Below are 21,756 nucleotides of genomic sequence, written 5' to 3'. Positions count from 1 at the left end.
GAGGGTGTCAGGAGCAGGGGTGGGAGAAGCCCCTGACTTCTTGAATGATTCTGATTCATTTGTTATCATTTAAGACCTAAGCATTGGGACCAGATAACCATTGAATGTAGTTATGTTCCCACTGATTCTGGAGAGGAGTGGTTTACCTTGAGCTGAGTGGGACGGGGATGGAGGAGACTTGGGTGTGGGAAGCTCTTCTGTGGTTGCTGTAGCTGCGACACCGGAGTAAGTTTGGAGTCGACAGGTGGAATCTACTACACAGGTGAGTCAGAGTCCTGGGTTTTAGGTCTCTCATCCACGAGCTCTTACTCAACACTTTCCTTTCCTATTCTGCCAGCCTGTCAATCCCACACTGAGCCCAGCTCATGGAGATTGTTCGATTTTATGCTTCCCAGGCCCCACTTCTCTTTGACATTATTGGGCAGGATTTGATTCTTATTCATTGTAACATGAAGTAAAACAAACAGAGCATTCATTCATCCCCAAATTTAATATCCATGTTGCCAATGGTAGTTCTATCCCCAGACTTCATGGGGAAACATGTCACAACCTGTTTTTCAGGAGCCAGAGGAAAAAGAACTTTGAGTTCCGCCCTCAAGCTCTGTTGGAACTAAATCTAAATCATCGTAAGAAGGGGAACCTCCTTCAATTAAGGAACCACTTTTTCTAGAAATCTCCTTTTTGTGCTTACAAGAAAGTACTTCTAAATATAAGACTAGACTTGGTTAGTGACATGCAATTCCACTTGGCTGACATTTCTACTAAATTATTTCCAACACAATGGTGGTATACCATAGTGTGAAGATGTGTTGAAATCGAACCAGAGGCATTATTGCTCCAGACTTTGTGTGTGTGTGTATTTTATTTATTTATTTTGGGCTACGTTGGGTCTTTGTTGCTGTGGGCGGGCTTTTTCTAGTTGTGGTGAGTGGGGGCTACTCTTCGTTGCGGTGTGTGGGCTTCTCATTGCGGTGGATTCTCCTGTTGCGAAGCATGGGCTCTAGGTGTATGGGCTTTAGTAGTTGTGGCACACGAGCTCAGTAGTTGTGGCTCGCAGGCTCTAGAGCGCAGGCTCAGTAGTTGTGACGCACGGGCTTAGTTGCTCTGTGGCGTGTGGGATCTTCCCTGACCGGGGCTCGAATCCGTGTTCCCTGCATTAGCAGGTGGATTCTTAACCACTGTACCACCGGGGAAGCCCCAGACTTAGTTGTGATATTCTAAGCCACAGAAGAGAATTCTTTCAGAACTATTTTCAGTTGAAGGCGGCTTGTGGGAAGAAGAGAGCAGTTTATCAGAATTATTGGTAGACTCTTCCAAAACCAAAATGTACATTCCAATTCAACCCAATATCCCCACCTTCTCAATCAGAATTTCTTAAAGCATGAGATAGGCAATTTTGTTCGAAAATGTTGATTCTGATATGCACTCCCTGATGGAGAGGTGTGTTTAATGGGAATGCTGGTTTATGAGAACTGGGGACGAGGATAATGGAGCCTTCTTCCCCATCTTTCTAGTAACTTAATACATCCAACAAAGCGCCACACTGGACCCAATGAAAGAAGAGAAGAAAGAATCTCTGCCTTCGAGAAGCTTATGCTCTAGCAGGACAGCCGAGAACTCAAACGCGAGTCCCATGAACAAAAAGGTCACAACACAAAACAGAAGTGGGCAACTCCTAAAGCTCTCCTGTTTCCTCTGGAGCATAATTAACCAGCACCCAAAGGGCCAGAGAATTTTCAGGTGTCAGCTTGGTAAGGTTCCTAAGGCATAGTGCAGTCAGAATGCTGTGGATGAGCCATTCAGACTTCAGAAGTGGGCGTCTTCAACCATAGCAGATTGAAAGGTTTTCCACTTTCACGGCCATAAGGGTGCACAAAGCTGGAGGAAGGATGCGCCCAGCAAAGGCAGCACTGGCCCTCTGGCCCCCGCCCTAAGTGACACACTAAAGACCTTGCTACCATGTGATCCAGCAATCCCACTCCTGAGCATGTATCCAGAGAAAACCATACTTTGAAAATATATATGCACCCCACTGTTCATTGCAGCACTATTTACAATAGCCAAGACATGGAAGCAGCGTAAATGTTCACTGACAGATAAATGGATAAAGAATATGTGAGATATATACATATATATATGTATATATATACACACACACACACACAATGGAATATTACTCAGCCATAAAAAAAGAATGAAATAATGACATTTGCAGCAACATGGATGGACCTAGAGATTATCATACTAAGTGAAGTAAGTTAGACAGAGAAAGGCAAATATCATATAATATGACTTATTTGTGGAATCTAATAAATGATACAAATGAACTTGTTTACAAAGCGGAAACGCTCACAGACTTAGAAAACAAACTTATGGTTACCAAAGGGGAAGAGTGGGCAGAAGGGATAAGTTAGGAGTTGGGATTAACATATACACACTACTATATATAAAACAGGTAATCAACAAGGACTTACTGTATAGCACAGGGAATTCTATTCAGTACTCTGTAATAACCTATATGGGAAAAGAATCTGAAAAAGAATAGATACATGTATATGTATAACTGAATCATTTTGCTGTACACCTGAAACTAACACAACATTGTAAATCAACTATACTCCAATATAAAATAAAAATTAAAAAAAAAAGACCTTGGTCTCTTCTTGATGCAGGAGACCTTCTGGATGGCAGAGAGCTAGCAAGGTATGCATGCTCTCCTGCTAGAACAACTGAGCAACTGTGAAGTTCATTTAGAGACCCTCAGAGAGTCGTCCACTCTTTCTGACCTCACAGCCATCCCAACTAATTCAGACCCTCTTTTCCTTAGGCAGCGGATGCTCACATTTGGGACGAGCAAGAAGTGAAGATGAGGTACATATATACAATGGAATATTACTCAGCCATAGAAAGGAACGAAATAATGCCATTTGCAGCGACATGGATGGACCTAGAGATTGTCATACAGAGTGAAGTAAGTCAGAAAGAGAGAGACAAATATCGTATAATATTGCTTATATGTGGAATCTAGAAAAATGGTACAGATAAACTTATTTGCAAAGTAGAAACAGAATCACAGACTCTAGAAAACAAACTTACGGTTACCAAGGGGGGAAGGCGGGATGGGACAAACTGGGAGATTGGGATTGACATATATACACTACTATATATAAAATAGATAACTAATGAAAACCTACTGTATAGCACAGGGAACTCTACTCAATGCTCTGTGATGATCTAAATGGGAAGGGAACCTAAAAAAGAGTGGCTATATGTATAACTGATTCACTTTACTGTACAGCAGAAACTAATACAACACTGTAAAGCAACTATACTCCAATAAAAATTAATAAAAAAAAAGAAGAGCATTTCCTCTTTGCATGGAGTAGATGTATGCTTGCTCAAAATACTTTCCCTTGGAAAACCACTCATACCCCAGTCTATCGTAATGCTGATCGGTCCCTGTGATTTGGAGTGGGAATGACCACCCCTCTAGCCCCAGGGGTGGCCATGGATAAACACAACAGCAAACCCACTACTCAACTTTCTTGGCCACAGTGGTTCCGGGGTAGATGTGTGGCTCAAGCCACAAACATCAGCCTTGCCTGTTTCTACAGAGCTCGGGAGAGACTTTCTCTTGCACTGGGATCACAAGCTGTTAGGACTATGCGAGGCCAGAGCCCCCAAGGGCCTTATTTCCCTCTATTTAGGAAGACCTGGATGGAGAAAAGAAGAGCTAAGAAGTACAAAGAGAGCTCCCCGGACACATCTAAGTACAGCCCCAACACATGCACTTTTCAGTTACCTAACCCATTAATTTAGTTTTTTGCTTGAATTAGTTTGAGTTGGGTTTTTGTCATCTGTAATAAAAAGAATTCCATTTATCTATTACATTCTTCCAATTTATAAAATAAAGATACAGGATGCCCACTTGAATTTGAATAATTTCTTAGTATAAGTATATCCCAGATATTGCATAGGGTATACTTACACTAAGAAAATTCAGTGTTTTCTGAAATTCAGATTTCACTGGGCATACTGTATCTTACCTGATATATAACGTGTATCAAAAGGGTTTTTAAATCCTTTACTCAAAAGGGAGGAGACTGGTCACCTGGTGGATTTACCCTTAAAGAACATGGAGAGAAAATAAGGAAGGTTTCCACAGAAGCATCCAGATTTAATCTTTCTTCTCCAAGTCACCCCTGCTTTGGACTAAGCGGATGAGGGCAGTTCCAGCGTCAGACTATTTAATCCTCATCAGATCCAGAAATGCTTCAGCTGGGCCAGTAAAGTCCCCTTTCCCCAATACTTGAATCATCTGAGGGAGCTTTAAACATTTCCACTGCAGAGGTCACACCCCAGACCAATTACATCAGAATCAGCAAGACTCGCACAGGCGATTTCAATGTACTGCCACGTCCGAGAACCACTGAGCCGGGTCCTTAAGAAATTCAACCAAACTGTAGGAGTTCAAACAAGAAATGAGGAAGTTCATCCTGAAGTGTCCCCACCCTTCCAGCCCCCAGCGACCCCCAGGAATGAACAAATCACCGCAGGTGGGAATCAGCCAACATGGTAGCCTGAAGGCTCAGACACCGTGGAGCCTTCATTCCAGGCTTGCCCACGCCGGGCCATGTGCCAGCAGGTGTTTGGGCCACAGGAAAGCAGATAGGGCGGCCCAGCCTTGCTCACAATCAGCTCCAGAATAAACAAAGCGCCTGACATAGAGTTTCATGCCTCGCTCACTCAGTGCCTGTTCCCCGAGAGGGAGGGAGCAGAGGGGCAGGCAGGGTGGTGGGTGGAGGTGCCCTAGATGAGTATCCGTGATAAACCGACAACAGCCTCCCTTTCCTGCCCTCCCCGTGTGCAGACAAGCCACCCCTCACATCGAGATCCGCCAGAGGGCGTCCCCTGGGCTCCAGGTCCTAAGCCATGACTTTCTATTCCTGTACCTCATTCTCAGAGGAGCAGACGTACCTCAGAGCCTCAAAATCATCAACAAGGCACCCGGGGAGGGGGCTCCTCGCTCACCTCCGAATCTGCGCAGCCATTCTTCAGCTGCCAACCCAGTCTCTGCCCATCATACCCCTCCACCTTTGAGGGAACCCTGTCTATTAAGAGTTTGGTAGGGTGGTTTTAGGTTTACAGCAAAAATGAGGGGAACGTACAGAGATTTCCTATATGCTCCCTGCCCCCAGACATGCCTCGCCTCCCCCAATATCGACATCCCCCGCCAGAGTGGAACAACTGTTACAACTTCTGGACCCGAAGCCCACAGTCTACATTGGGGTTCACTCTTGGTGTTGTACGTTCTATGGGTTTGGACAATATATAATGACATGTATCCATCCTGATAGTATCATACAGAGTAGTTTCACTGCCCTAAAAATCCTCTGTGCTCCACCCTTTCATCCTTCCCTCCAGGCTAACCCCTGGCAAACACTGCCTAAGCATGTCTATTGTTGATTAGGTCCTCAGAGCTCCTGGCGTTCTCCTAGGCATCCTGAATGCATCAGATACACACAATTGGCCAACTGAAAGGAAACATCTGGAACTGTCTGATTAAATTGACTCGGAACATTGCGCCTTCCAGCTGTTATGAATACCGCTAGAGGGCCAGGCTCCGTGAAAATTGAATCCTGGGTAAACATCCATCCTAGTGGTGGGATGACCCTAAGACGACACGGAGGTGACACCAGACGAGGTCTAGGGCAGGCTAGTGACTTGTGTCCCCAGTGGCTCCAGGTGTGTTCTGGCCACTTCCCAGAAGCCATTGCTGCACTGACATGCTAGGCTGGGATGCTCAGTTCTGAACCAATACCTTTTCAAGTTTAAAAATCCCTCAGCCTGGGCGCAGAGGGAAGAGAAACAAAGGGGATAAGGCAGTAGAGGAAGGTTTTGAACTCTATTCCAGTTGGGCTTCAAGGTAAATATGGCAAAGCTCTACCTTCTGATGGCTCCCACGAGCCAGTGTGACAGTGGTGCCTGATGAGAGCCCTAAGACGAGGCTCCTCCTGCCTGTCCTCTGCAAGCAGGGAAGCAGAGCTAGCGTCCGGGCAGTTTCTAAGAGGAGCCTGAGCCTACCAGGCTAATAAACGACCAGAGGCAGAGCAGCGCGGCCAAAGGGAAAATGAACCGGCACAGCTGAGACAGCCAGCGCCCAAATACGCGGGCTCCAGGTGGAAGGACCCAAGGTGAGCGGCGTGGCGGGACCACGTGTATTCACCCAGACGTGTAACTGGCAGAGAGGCTGACCTGCTAGTTCCATTTACTAAAGCAGAAATTTGGCGATTCATGAACTCGTCCAATATTTATTTAGTGCTGACCGGTGTCCTGGGGATGAGAAGGTGAGCAAACTAGTCCTGACCTTTGCTCTCAATCATTCAGATCCACCCTCCACTATCGCCATTTGTAACACAATAGCCAGGGGTCGGTAAGGGGAAGCAGGAGGCTCCGGCAGCTCATCCTAAATGGGGAAATCAGCCTTGTAGCCTCCTAAGACGATTCACTGGAAAGTCAGCTCCAAGTGTGAATCTCTGAGCAGATGCCTTTAAGAGCATCACAAGCTAATTCACAGTTACTTTAGGAAACTTTTGAAGAAAACCCGTCTCATTTCCTCTTGGAAAAACAGGGTTGCACACATTTACCTGGGGGGTTGGGGTACTTGCTTTTGCTTCAGCAAAGTCTAACAGCTTCTCTTGCTGCTGAGGAGGGGAGACCCAGCCAGAAAGCAGATGAATCTTTTATCTCCTCTCTTTGAAAGACTACAGCAGTTTCTTGCCACTTCACAGTAGTGTGCGGGCCAGGGTATTGCCTTAAAATCACAGAGGGTAGCTTCCTTCAGAAAAGGAGAGGCCGGGGAAGAGCCACAGTGGTCGCGACAGGAAGAAATGGCTGCCCCTGGGGCTCCTGGTCTTACCTTCGAGGTGTGGGTGATGGAAGCAGTCCTGCCCAGCACGTGAGAGCTGGCTTATTCCCACTGGAGCTGCATCCCTGGTGCCTCAGGTCACAGGGGGACTTTCTACGAAGAGCTACCCTGGAAGGGTTTTGTGCAGACAGCTGGAGCAGAGATGTAGCCCGACTTCCTCTGTCTTTAGCGCCATCTTTGGCTGCTCAGCTGCTGCCTCTTCCCCTAAAGAGCATCCTGTCTCCTGCTGGGGATTCCTCCCGCCAGCAGGGAGCGCTGCGGTGCCCCCCTGCAGGGCTCTTCCTTGCTTGACCGCTGCATCCGCTCCTTGGAGGGGGATGAGAATTGGATTTAAAGAAGTTTGACCCAAAGGTGCCGCCTGATTGGGCTGGAAGTAATACTGAGGTGTGGTTAGTTGGTTGGGCAGTCAACCTCCTGATAATTAGTTACTACCTTAGTTAGTTACTACCTGTAGCTTCTGAGCTTTACATATAGCTCACCAATGCCGACCTCTGTTGGATTCCACAACTGTTGGTTGCTGCCAGCTAACTGAGAAAGGCTCAGGAAAGACTGGACTCCCCTGTTGAAGACTCATAGATGGTAGGGTCTCATTACTAAGGGTGTGGTCTTGGACCAGCAGCACCTGTGCCTCTTGGGAACTTGTTAGCAATTTAGAATCTCAGGGCCCATCCCAGGCCTATTGAATTGTAATCTGCTCTTTAAGGGTATGCCCAGGTGTTTCATATGACCAGTTAACTTAAAGAACCCCTGCAGGAGGGGACGCCCTAGCATCTCAGACCACGGATGGTTCTCTTTCAGTGCAAGCATTTTAGCTGTATCCCTCTCTACTGTACCTTGTTTTTTGCTCCACAAGGTCACAAGTGCCACTCAGCACACTGATTGGAACTAGGATAGGACTTATAATTTCACAATGCCTGCTTTACCACAAGGCCCTTTGGTTAGTGTAAGGTTTGTCACATGTAATAGGCTTGGATTTTTAAGACAATCACTAAGAGGTCTGGATGTTTATTCCCAAGTGCTTTTCCTCCCTCGAGGGGAGTGTTTTCATGGGGGCTTGGCTGTGGTCGAGGACTGCAGTTGCAAGGTTGCCTAATTCCTTGCCTGTCGACTGATGAGATATGTCTCCTACATGTATTTACTATTGCTCAACAGACATAGATGCCACTTGAAATAATAAAATACAAATCCAGTTTTTACAGCTTTGTTGAGGTATAATTGGTTACAAAGAACCGCACATATTTAGTGTGTACAATTTGATGAGTTTGGACATATGCAAAACAACCGTGATGCCATCACTACAATCAAGGCAATAGAGAGACCCAGTACCTCCCAGGGTTTCCTTATGACCTTTTGGTTTTGTTCGTTTTAGTTTTGGTTTGGTAAGAACACTTACTATGAGATCTACTCTCTTACCAAATTGTGACATGCACAAGATTGTATTGTAAACCATAGGCATGATGTGCATGGCAGATCTCTAGATAGAATATATTCATCCAGCATAACTGAAACTTTATACATACTGAATAACAACTCTCCATTTCCCAGGCTCCCAAGCCCCTGGAAACCACTGCTGTAGTCTCTTCTATGATTTTGACTATTTTAGATACTCTATACAAGTAGAATCAAACAGTGTTTTTCCTTCTGAGACGGGCTTATTTCACTTAACATAATGTCCTTCTGGTTCATCCATGTTGTCACAAATGGCATGGCTTCCTTCTTTTCTAAGGCTGAATAATATTCCATTGAATGTAATACCACTTTTTTTTTTTTTGAAAATTCATTTTTAAAAGCTATTTGCACTATCTTTTCTTAGTCAATTCTACTTGCTAGTGTGCTGAGGTTCATGAAACTGGGCCACATTGTTTGGGGACCATTGCTCTAGTGGTCTGAAGCCCCAAGCTCCCTGAAGTGTCTTAATCAAAAGAAAGACATTAGTACCTATTTCCTTTCAGCTGTGAGTTTTCAAAAAATTTAAGTTTTTTTTTAAGAGTTAAATATAAACATTGACCTATTGTTCTACCAAAAAATAGGGTCTTTGGGGGAACTGTTCATACCTGGATTATGGTTATATATTTGTGTAACATGATTTAGTGGGGTACAGGGTCTTTGGCAGGAAGGGTAACAAATCTGACACCATGTTGGATCTGTTTCTTTCACTTTAATCTCTATATTCTATTGCTTTTGCTACAAGGTCATCACTAAAGGGATGTTGCCTTTAGCTTAAAGTATACACAATGGCCCATCTCCAGGAACCCCGCCTCCCATGCCTGAGCTTAACTAAAATACCTTTGTTTAGCTTCCAGGAAACATACTGACCTGGCCCACCTGCCGGTGGCTGAAGGAAAGAAGATATTAACACTTCCCCTCCAGTGCATGGCCGAAACCAGGAAATAGCTGCAACAACTTAAGGCCTTTTTAATTTACTTCCCCACCTCCCCACTTTGCTCTATAAAAGAAACTAGCATCCAAACCCAGGCGAGATGGTTCTTTGGGACACTAGTCCACCATCTTGGTCTGCTGGCTTTTGAAATAAAGTCGCTGTTCCTTGCCCCCACAACTTGTCTCTCAGTTTATTGGCCTGTCATGTGGCGAGCAGCACAAGGTTGGGCTCAGTAACATGGTAACACCACCTTCAGTCTTGTAAGTTTCCAATTTAGATTTGGTCAAGTCCTCAATTACAAGCCCTCCAACAATAGATGTCTTCCATTTAGATCTACATATTTTTGCATTGCAACTTTTTCAGTTACAACAGATCTTAGAGACCAAGAATTTAGACAAACTAGACTTGGAATTGGACTATCAAATTGCTGTATTACAAAAACAAAAAACCTACTAAATTACATTAATGTGACAAAGATAATGTGTTCGGCTGACAAGAGTTTGTCTTGATCTTGTTCTTTTAATTTTCTTCCCCTGTGTATATTTTATATGTTCATCTGTAGGTATAATATTACATGCCTATAATTTCCAAATATATATTCATATATTAGGAATGCTTGCATGCTCAAAAACATTTATCAAAAGGGTACAGAATCAAAACTGTTTGGAGATCAGTGAACTAGATTAATGATCTCTTGCTGTCTTTTGTCAACAGATGGATCAGAAAAGTCCTTTTATTGCCATTCTTTAAAGCCAGAATCATGCTACCACATTCTCTAGGCCTGAGTCATCCTTGTTAACATTCATATTTGAGCTTGTTCATTTAACACCAGACTTGGAAAGAACTGACAGGAAGTGTGGGTTTCAAAACCATTATAACAATTCTAACTCACCCTCTTTCTTGCCTCTGGGCTGGGCTCCAAAGCTAGAAGAGCCCGAAATTCACAGATTCAACTGAGACTCTTTCCCGTGTTTCTCAGGAAGCAAAAAGGGTAAGCTGGACATGGCAACACCCTTTTCTAGGCAAAGAGCAAAACCCAAAGAGAGGCGTTGGCCCCCAGCACAATTATAACACGGGAATTCAGTGATGTATGGGTGTCAGAGGGTTCTAGAGCTGGAAGCTACCTTGGGTACCCATCATGGTGTAAGTGAAGACAGAAGGCAAAGGTCAGAATGATTCACCCAAGATTACACAGGTCGTTAAGAGGCACATCCAGGACCATGACCAAGTCTTTGGATTCCATCTGGGCTCTCGGACTCTATAATATCCCCTCAGGGTTGATGTGGGATGGGGGGATGCCAGGAGGAACATGGAGAATTGTTGCCCTCTGATGAGACACGGCCAGATAATGTCTGGCGTTCGGCGATCTCAGTCAGTGTTTTAACAGCCATCTCCCAGGCATGTGGCTCAGCACACCTGTGTGGGGTCCATCGTGAGAGGACCATGGGGGGCTCCCACTGGGAAAGGTCCCTCTGCACAGCCCTGCCCCTGGAGAGGAGAAAGCTTACCTGCTGCTTCTTCAACACTGGATGATGGACTCACAGCTCCAGCTCTTCTGACCATGCCTCCACCTCCAACACACACCGAGCGGCGGAGGAGAAATGGGGGGGGGGTGGAACCTTGAGGAGGGCAGAGGTCTGCGGTGTGTCACTCATGGCTGTATCCTCAGTGCTAGGACGTGCCTGGCACACAGGAGGCACTCGGGAAATTTTTGTTGAGTGAAAAAGGCCTCACCCGAGAGGGTGGGACAGGACAAGTGAGAGGACTGAGTTTTCAGCCCTGACCATGCTGGGCTTGTGGGTGGCCACAGAGGTGAGAGCTGGGAGTCCAGCCTGGAGACTAGGTCAGGAAGGACCCAAGAGACATCCCAGTCAGCCTCCCTCTCTTACACTTTGACCTGGTCGTGTTATACAGCCTGCCAGCCCAGGAGACCCCTCAGGCCCAACTGTGCCCCTTACACAACTCACGTCCTCCCTCTAAGTCTCAGTTCTCTCGTGTACGAGGCAGAGATCAGGACCATTCCCACTCACCTCACAGGCTATTGTGAGGACTGAATGGTAATTCACTGTCAAGTGCTTCAGTCACCGTGAACCCCTCTGCACATGCGCGTTGGCGTTAGAGAGAAGGGACCACTGGTGGATTTTGCCCCAGAGCACGTTCCTGCTTATCTTCAGGTGAAGCGGAGCCACTTGAACTGGTCCAGAGGAAGAGCCCTTTCCAGCCAGTCTCTGTGCCCAGGTTTAACCTCAGTCATGAGGACCAGCCGCTGTGGGCATGGCTTCATTTCCCACCTCCACAGGAAGCATCAGAACTCCTGAGCTCTTTAAGAAGGACCACGTTGACACCGACTGGTAGATGGGGTGCACCTGTGGATTTGAGGCATTTGGCCAAAGCTTACTTTTTTTCTCTGAAGAGTTAAAAACGTCTCCTCAGGACACAGGAAATGCTGTGTCTTGAAGCTTGCAGCTTTCCCAGGGCAGTTTGCTAATGCTTTGGTATTTTGTGCTGTATTCTTACAGCAAATAGAAGATTTTAAAGACATGCATGTCATTTTGAGAACATCTTGGTGCTTTCCAGCATCCAGGGGCTCTCTCCCCACACTGCCTCTCCCTCAGCATGTGGACTTGGGTCATGAATCACAGTCTAGCCTCACCCTCTCTCTCCGGTCAGCAAGGGTGGCTGAGTGGTCCCGAGTGTGCTGACAGAGGGACAATGCTGTGGGGTGCCCCCTGCGGTCCCCACGTCCCGGTAGTCACGGCTACGGGTAGTCCTCACTTCTAATGAATAGAATACAGCAGGAGCAGTGGGGCACCATTTCCAAGATTAGGTTACAAACAGATTGTGGTTTCCATGCTGGGTACTTTCGTGTTGTCTCTCTGCCTGTCTCTCCCTCTAGCACCACTCACATTGTCAGCAGTCCTAGAAGAGGCCCACCGGTATGACCAGGAATAAAGCCTTCAGTCCATGAGCGCACCTTTTCCCCAGCGATCCTGGTGCAGTTGGCCTGGACATCAGCATTTCTGAAATGTTCCCCAGGTGATTCGAATGTGCAGGCAGGCGTGGCAGAAGCTGCTTAGGGTCCCTGGGATCCCTAAGGGTCCCTGCTTAGGGTCCCTGCTTAGGGTCCCAGGGATCCGCGGCAGTGGCACCACCTGGGAGCTTGTTAGAAACACAGCAGCTCTGGCCTCACCACGGACCTGCTGACTCAGAATCTGCATTTTAGCAAGATCCCCGGGAGAAGGAGTGAGAAGCCCTGGGATGCAGCTATTGGAGCAGTGGCAGCCTGGGGACTGTTTGCCGGGAGCACAGCTGAGGGAGCAGGGCTCCCCTTTAGGGCAGTCTGACTTACCTGAGCCAGAAGTGATGCGAAGTCCTCCCCAGTCACGGTGCCCTTGAGACATTTCTTCACTGTAGGGATTACCATCCAGATACGAGACAATTTGTTTAAAAGACTCACCCCAGAGTAAGCTTTCTCTCCTCCCCCAGGGGTGCCCTGTGACAAGCACCTTGTGCTAGGTGGGTACAAAAGCCAGCAGCTTTCCATGTTCTTGCTGGGGAACCGCTGGTCCTCGTTAGAGGGGTCGGTCAGGACGCGCTTCTGCATGATTACAGCCAGGTTGGCTGGTGGCGCGGCATCCCGTGTGTTTTTCTCCACGAGCTGATGTAAAACAGCCTGACTCAGCAAGGCCCACAGAAATGAATCCTGATGCCCTCAAGACAAGTATCATGCTGAAGCTAAAACAATGTTATAGGGAGGGGGAAGAAGTGGCCTGAGATGTAGGAAAGAGAAAAAGCGTTCATAAGTTGACCAAGAACTGCGTTTTTCTGGCCCACTGAGTCTTTCTGGACAGAGTCCGTGCTTGCTGGTGGAAACATATTAGGAAGATGAGCTCATGATAAACACAGTTCCTCCCGGGAGAGGCTGGAAGAGAACCAGAGATCTGAGACACTGTCTTGAAAATAAATCAGAGGTTTTGAAGGCAATCTGGAGAAGAGTAGATGACAAGGAAGCCTGCGTGTCAGGGATGAAACTCCGTGTGTATGAACAGAACTTTCCAGAGATATTAATCAGAGAAAGAGAAGAGACTAATCTAAAACAAAACACAAAACAAAAACCTGGCAGTGTTAGGACTACTGTCTGCATCTCTGATTCCAGATCAAATCCAGCTTCTGTGCCATTCCTCCTGAGACATGGAATAACAGAACAGCAGAAAACACATGGGCTGATAACACAGTAATGTCTGGGTTCTCTCTGCCGTTCCTCATTTATTGAACTCTGTGTAAGGCTAGGCCGAGCTGCTAAGAGAAATTTCTCTTGGAGATGTAGAATGGAGCTTAGGAATAGTGATGTCCCAAAATGTTTACTGATTTGATTGTGTCATTCAACTCAGTAATGATCAGGGGCCCCCAGTTACTTACTAAGTAAATGAAATCCAGATGGTGTAGTTTGGAATTCATAAAATTCCAAACTACATAAAATTACGAGAGGTAATACAGCGGGATGACCTTTGGTGTTGGTCCAGCTGAGTTTGAAACTCTGCTGCCAGTGGGTAAATCATTGAATCTTTCTGAACCCATTTAGGCAATAAGGGCACCTTCCTTGTTGAGCTAATGGTTAAATGAAACATTGAATGGAATTCACTTAGCACAGTACCTAGAACACAGCAAACGGCTAATCCATGACATGATTAGTAGCAGCAGTTATCGTTGCTGACAATAATAAGGCTATGGTTCTTTTCTGGGTGGACAGTTATCTATGCAGGAAGGCTTTTGTTTAATTCTTGGCTCCCTGAATGTGTTACGGCCAATGATAGATAATCCCAAGAGAATGTGTCAGACCAAAATTTATCTGAAAAATATAAGAAATGTGGGGTGAATTTCAATGCCTGTTGAACTTTGTTTGAGCCCCAGGGAGGTTTGGTGAATGTCTAAAGGATAGAGGTGCTGGCCTGGTCACTGTGACTGGAGCTCAGTCAAAAGTTCAGGTTTGACCTTAACATTTCAACTCTAAGGCCCTGATAAATCCCAGCTTTCTATTAGGAGCAGTTTTACACTTCTGTGCATCTGCTTTGGCTACATTTTCGGCCACAGTGGGGGAGACCTCTCTTTAATGACTCCACAAATAGTTTTCAGAAGTGGTTAGCTTACTAAAGTTCTTTTGTTCCGTAAAGTCTGCATTAAGTGTCACCTATGCACCCACTGAATGATCCCTTTGTCATGATATACTTCCTAACTAGGGTCTGGGTTGAGAGAAGCCTTGTCAGCTAAGAAAGGACTAGTCATCAGGTATCAGGTGTTTCTTTGGGGCTCACTTATTTCCACTAAGGCCCATGCTGTTTTCACTTGATATTGGCTGTGTGGGATAGCGTTAATTCTACATTTCTACAACCCACGTCCAATTCGTTTTTTCCCCTCTACACAACAACTTACTATTTGGATTGGAGGAATTGTCTGGTGATCAGATCCAATCCCCACAATATATTTGATGAGCTATGAGTTGTAAGCACCCCCAACCAAAAAAAAAAAAGACACTATTCACTCTTCTGATTGAAACAGACAGGACCCTATGGTCCTTGTCCCCCACGTCCTCTGCCTGCATTTTGTTTGTAGAAAAACTTTAGCCAAAAAATAAGTTTAATCAGAGAAGTGAGAAAATGCAGAAACAAAGGAAAACAATCAAAGGAGACCAAATAATAATAGTTTAATCATTAAGCAAAGTCAAGGACCTTTGGTTCCTCCTCAAGGGCTATATTCTGAGCCATATCCTGTGAGCTGTCTTGTAGATACTGAAAACCCCACCAGGTGGAAGAAGTTAACTACACGATGACCAGACTGTAGCCATGACGTAAGCTGCCACAATTCTGAGAAATGGCCTCAAGAAATGGGAACAAACTGACCTTGGAACTGAAGACTAACTGTACCTAAAACAATCAAGATGATGCTGGTCAGACCACTGATGACCAATGTCAAGATGACGGTCAGAGCTGACTGTGCTGTTTCTACACGTAGCCCCCTCCCTCTGCCTGTAAAAGCTCTTGCCCCCCGACTGTCTGGGGCGGGGAGGTGTGGGAGTCGGGCTTTGGACAGGCGTCCCCTCCCCCCGCAACCCGGGTGCCAGCACCCAAAATGAAGCAAACTGTCCTTGCCACCAACCTTGCCTCTTTATTGGCTTTTGAGCGATGAGCAGCTGGACCCCACTTTTGGTAACGTGATCAGCGAGGAATCTTCCTTTGGGCATCGAGAATTCCAAGTGCTACTCAGAGACGTTTTCCTGGAAATCAGTGTTGGCTTTTCCTCCAAACAACTCAAGAATATCTAGTTAACGTGATCTGGGTTTCTGGGTCTGCCTCTAGCCACCTTCTGCAGTGGCAAGGAAAAGGGCGGGGAGCCTGAGCGCCCACCACAAACCTCAATGCCACAATGTGCACGCCCTGCCCCCATCCCTGGCATCCCTGCCCATCGGGCTGGTGATAAAGTATTTAGGGGACTTTATGAATTTCCAGGGGCTCAATTCAAACTCCTTCCTTCAAACCCAAACTTCAGAGAGAGGAGGAAAGAGCGAGCTGTTGAAACACCCCAGTCTTGCTTCTCATGGAGGAAACAAACCACATACATCTGAAGATGATTAATTGTCTTTATTGGAGGAAAACAAGAAGTCATCAATCTCATTGTCATTATGATAGAAATCTTGATATGTGTACATGATTGTCAAGGCAGAGAATCATTTGCTACACAGGCCCGTTAACAATTTTGCAGTGCCGCAAACCTACGTGGGGTAAATTTCTTGCAGAGTTTATTACATGCATGGAATAAATGCACTGTTTCCCTTCTTTTGGACAAGCATGGTTTTATGGAAAAATCAAACCAATTGCAAGCCTGGTAATACTAGACACAGGGACATTCCTGGGTTCGACGTCATAAGCTTTTGGAAAACGTGCTCACTGTTGGGAGAGCTGCAAGAAGGACTATGACATTATGTGTGGTGACCAGAGCCAATTTAGAAATTGTTCCAAATTCTATGCTGGACAGAATGTACCTTTCATGTCTTCCAACCTGATCGTGGGGCTAAGAGAAATGTCCTCTGAAACATGCCGCCTGTCTTGCAAAACAAAGATGCTGCGAGGTTGCAGTATTTTTGTCGCTGTCAAAATGTTTTTGTTTTTGTAAAATGTCCAAACGGCTGCCAGTCCTGCCCCAGCGCTCCTCTTCCCTCAAGTGCAAGGCTACCGTGAGGGCCCAGGAACCTCAGTCTGTCCAGATGAAGGTTTTCCTTTGAGAAGTAATTTATCTAGTGTTTGGGGCTTTTGAGTCCCTGGTCATACCTTATCCCTATGACTAAAGCCTCAAACACTCCTTTCATTTTCTTTTTTCCTATCCATAAGAAAAAATCACCTTGAAGTAAACTAAGTTGGTAAATCATCAGAAGACATAATCATCGTATGAGAAGTTTTCTGGAGACCAAAAGATTCAAAATGGATGTGGCGAATGCAGAAGCGGCATTGGTACAAAGGGGGAAATGCAACAGTTAGTCCCTTTGGTGTAGAGAGATTCAGACACCGAGAAGCCATTCCACACTTTGTCCACGAAACCAGACCTGGCAGCCACATGCTGTGGGGCTGGCCGCCAAATGCACAGCCTTTGGATTTCCAGAAGCAGAGACCCCCGGAGTCACAAGCCCAGCTGCTCCTGCTGCAGGTGGCAGGGAAGGCGGGAAGGGCTGATGTTCCTTGCTGTCTGATTCGGCGCAGAGCAGGAGGCGGGCCAGGCCGTGGCCAGCACGCAGGGCCCACTTCACAGTGGGGCTGGGCTCCTGTGCCCATGCTCAGGCTGCAGATCACGATGCACTGGGACCATGACGAAGGGTGGGGCTGAAGGGGGCTTGGGCCTCTATCTTCCTCTTTCTCCTCCCTGCCTGCTGTCCAGTGTAGAGGTTTCCAAGCTATCTCATCTGCAGACTAGTTTTCTTGACATCTCTGTGAATTAAGTCCCCCTTTTAGAAATCTGCCCAATTTACCTTTCCTATCACAACATTTTCAATTCTGAAAACCAAAGGACTGGAACACTCTTTGGCCAATGTCAGGTACACCCGAAGCCCCAACCTACAGCCAGCCCCCTGCCCCCCCGCAAAGAGTTGTGGGTTACATACAGGTATATACATTTTTCTTTAAACAAACTGAACAGTGTTTGGTCTGGAATGTGTTTAAGGAAAAGGCCAACTCTGCAGAGTGTGAGTGGACAGAATGGGAAGCAGTATTGTTTCAGAAGAACATGCAAAGGTTTCGTGCATCGGTTGAATCGGAGGACTTTCATTCCTTTTGCCAGAAGTGACTGTGCAACCCTGGGAAAGAGTACATCTTATTTCTGTTTATGGAAATGGGAGGAGCTGCCCTTTGCTGCACTCTGCTGTTCCTTCTCACATCCAGAGGAAACCCAGCAGTGAGCTTGTGGAAATCATATGAAGTCATGAGTGTTGCAGGCAAAGCACAGAGGCCATACCCTCCTTCTCCTGCCCTCAGCCCTGGAGTGATGGTTCCAGGGTGGCTTCTCCAGGGTGAAGAATCAACACAAGCCCAGGCTCTGGGTGGGCCAGGGGGCCACAGTGGCCAAAGCCTTAAAATACAGAGTTATCTCCCCTGGGATACGGTCTTTTCTTTCTGTTTAAAATTGCTCACAAAATGTCAAACCCCAGGGCGTTCATCAGATTAAGCTGTCATTCCTCCAGAGAGAGGGTCAATCCCCCTTTTCAGGAGGGGTCACTTGGGTTCCCTCCCTTTGTCCCTGGTGTTTTTGGCCTTCGTTCTAAAGGGGGGAGGTCCTCCTCTCCCGATCACAATTCACCCAGGATCTGCTGGACGCCAAGGGAGACAAATGAACAGGATGAGGTTAGTGACGGGCAGGTAAACTGAGTCTGGGGCGCCAAATGCCAAATGCCTTTCTTCACCGGCTCATGCTCCCTAAGTGCCAGAGCCTTACCTGGTTAACCCCAAGCCTGACTGCCCAGTTCCCTGGACGCTATGCTAAGAGCTGGCTGGAGAGCTGGGACCTTCTCAAAGGTCTGTTGGGGCCACATGCGGGTGCACGCTGTCTGTTTCAGACAAATGCTAGCCTCCCTGATGGCCTCACGGATGAGATGAAGACCAGGGAAGTGAACGGGGACAGACAGGCAGCTGAGTGCAAGACCATTTGAGGACACTCTTTCAAATGACAGAAACAATCCACTTGCTGTGAGGAGGTGAAGAGACCAAGCTGGGGGGCGGGGAGGTTGGAAGGCAGACTGTGCTGAAGTCCATGGTCCACCATTAGCCTCAGCTGCACACAGTGGCCTCCAGGGGCTGTGTAAGCTGGGGGCCCATATGAAATGCTCAGCTTCATCGGTGGAATTTGACATCAGTGAGGGTCCTAGGACTTTGCCACTCCACTTGGCAGGCGTTACCAAAAGGCACATTCTGAGCTCTCTTCCCATGTTGTCATAAAGTGTAAATAATACTAAATACGGCTGAAAGAACCTCCATTCTTTTACCACTAAGGCTCTCTCAACAGAGCGTAAGTTCTACACGGGAGTTATCAGTATTTTCTCCTCCTCCTAAAACAATGGGAATACACGCATCCAGACAGTAGAGACTCACTTGATGTCAAGTTCAACAGGGTCTACTTTTGGGCTGAAACAGTCACCATCTCCTGACGTGTTACAGGCCAACCATGGCCAAGAGCAGACCCCCAACTGCAAAAAGGGGGTCCGGCCCATCTCTCAGCTCTTCTGCACTTTCCAGGTAAGACATACTTTCAAACTAATTGCATAGAACATGCACCCCACACATCAGCTCCAGAAAATAATTTATCATCAATAAATTTGGCTTCAGATGTTGCTTTCCAAGTGCAAATGACCGCATATAGCACACAGTACAAGGAGCTGATAACTATTCAGGCACACGTTCGAAGTATCAAAGTCAGGCAAATTATCACCCCTCCTCCAAAACATCTAGTTCCTTGTTTTCTTTTTTTTGTTTTTGTTTTTTTTGGCCATGCCATGAGGCACGTGGGATCTTAGTTCCCCGACCAGGGATCGAACCCATGCCCCCTGCATTGGAAGCACAGAGTCTTTACCACTGGACGGCCAGGGAAGTCCCTAGTTCCTTGTTTTCTTATACTGTCTAAACTTGAATCTTCCATTACACTTGTTGGTAAGCAACATTCTAATAAACCCCTGGGAGAGATGCCTCAGTTTTCTGTTATTGTTTATAATATTCTTGCTACTGTCCTCCAATTCAGGTACCACTTGCTTCTTAACCGGGTCTACTGTCGTTTTATAGACATTTCCAGGCTTTTTACAAATTTTGAAGAGTAATAGCTTGATTTTCACTCTGGACGCTGGTGTGGCAGACACCAAGCGGGAATCCTGTCAAGGGGCTGAGTGCCTAGGACACGGTGGACACGGGGTAGACCAGATGCCTGTCTTTCCGGCTGCTCTCCTGCACACCTGCACTGCCCTCCTACAGGAGGCAGAATGGAGTGCTGAGCCTCATAACACTGTGTGTGTGATGGGGTGCATTACTGAACATTCGGCCTGGACCTAGGCCAAGGTGCAGAAGTGACGAAGATGGCATGGCCTACAGGATCCACTGTGTCTGGTCAACTGTGGGAGAAGGGCATGAGGACAACAACCAGGAAAGTCACTGGACCATCAGGCAGGTGAACAGGGACCCACTGCGGGCTCAAGGCTGACTGTGCGACGCAGACTCAAGGTATCACGTGGGCACAAGGGCCGGGGGGGGGGGTCTTCTGCAAAGTGGGCATTTGGAGCCACCTGCTCGCCTCTTCAAGACAGCATCCTCGAAGCCTCCTGGAGAAGCGCTTTTCCCTGGGTTTCTGTGCTCACTCTATCCTGCACACCAATCCACCACGTGGGTGGACAATGTGGCCCAGTGGTCCCCAGACGTTGCTGGTTTTAAAGTCCTACATCCTAGGAAATCCTTCAGTCCTGGGCAAACTGGGACCTTTGGTGACCCCACCATCACAGGTCTTTGGTTTGGGGATTCCCTTGGTCAGAAGGATGGCGTTCAGCGCTGGCTGGGCCTGGCTGGGGTGGTCTCTGGCCGTCACTGCAGTGGCCACTGTCCTGCTCTCCTTAACCAACCCAGATAAATGGGGTCTTTTCCAAGGCCATTTCCCTCTCCTCCCTTCTGGATCAGCATCTAAGAACAGCGTAAACATTTGCAGAAACAACTGGTGTAAGCTGGAGGCCATTTTCAGTTGTAAGATTAGAAATGCATTTTTAAAAAACAGAGAGATTAATTTTAAAACTGCATAGCTGAGAGCAGGGCTTCCACGCTGTCACTCCCCTTGTGAGAAACGAGAGCTGTGTGGGAAATTCACTCCAAACAAAATGGCATTGTGCTCCTTCGGCCAGGGAGGCTCTTAGATCTTTGCTGGGGGAGTGGGGGCCCTCTCCTTCACAGCAAGTCTATCCTTTCGTCTTGGGAGAGCAGGCTTCTTCATTTCTGACCACTGATGGCAAGAGGCCCCAGGGTCTCCAGCTGGAGAGGGCTTTGCTGCAGGAGCTGCTGGGCAAGGTTTTCTGCAGGTTCCCTCCCACGGTGCCCGCACCCCCGGGGAGAAGACAGGCTGCAGAAGGGCTGAGTTGTCTTCTCAGAAAACTGCCCCTCCGAGGAAGAAGGGGAGAGAAGGAGAAGGAAGTGAAGTAAAGTGCACTCTTCACCTCGGAAACAGATTCTTGATCGATCCTCTTATTAGAATTTTAAAAAGTACTTTTAAATCCCCTTCGGAAGAAAAAAAAAATCTCTTAAAGGTTAACATAAAATTCTACTACTGACAAGCAAAAGGTACAGGGCACAGAAGTAAGAAGTATAGCTCAAAAGGACATATTTCTTAAAAGGAAAAAAAAAACCCTAATGCACAATATTTACCGATACTTAAATAATCCAGTTGAAACCTTTTTTTTGTTACGAATGAAAAAATACAACATAGACGGTTACCTCTACTGAGAAGATCGGAAACGACAGGGCTGAGGGAGAGGAACTGAGAAAGTCCATTCTGTTAGGGCTTTGCAGACTCGTATGTACAGCACCAGATCCTATCAAATCCGCTCCCTTGAGCCAGTACACTTCGTGAGAAATGAACACTTCAGAATTGCAGTATAAAATATGGCCGTAAAAAACTTCTGTCTTCCAGTCCTGTGCAGGGAGGTGCACCGTGCAAGGTGGGATGGCTCTGGAGTGGCTGGTGGCGCTGGTGGCCCCTGGGGGCCCCCTTCCCTGGCCTCACCCCCTGGGCCCCACCTGTAGGGCCGGTCACTTGCTTCCAGAGTGCACTGTCGTCACAGTGGTGGGCCTCGGTCTCCGATCCGCTCCCATTCCTGAGACCCCTGATGAAGAGGACATGAAACTACAGAGCGTGGAGGGTGCCAGACCTGCAGGGGGACAGCGGACAC

General features: G+C 47.0%; 1 protein-coding gene across 3 annotated transcripts in view; it reads right to left on the bottom strand.

Moving 5' to 3' along the window:
• Positions 1-15,972: 15,972 nt before the first annotated feature.
• CAMK1D (calcium/calmodulin dependent protein kinase ID) overlaps positions 15,973-21,756 on the bottom strand; it is a 415,759-nt gene continuing 409,975 nt past the window's right edge. For all 3 annotated transcript variants that reach the window (XM_082647881.1, XM_082647883.1, XM_082647882.1), the window contains exon 11: positions 15,973-21,735. In XM_082647881.1, coding sequence (XP_082504007.1) covers positions 21,617-21,735 — 119 coding nt within the window. In that variant the 3' untranslated portion in view covers positions 15,973-21,616. The remainder of the gene's footprint in view (positions 21,736-21,756) is intronic.

This window comes from Grampus griseus (genome assembly GCF_964374135.1).
Source record: "Grampus griseus genome assembly, chromosome: 2".
Lineage (NCBI taxonomy): Eukaryota > Metazoa > Chordata > Mammalia > Artiodactyla > Delphinidae > Grampus > Grampus griseus.
Note: the sequence above shows the minus strand (reverse complement) of the source record. Positions and strands in the feature narration are given on the sequence as shown.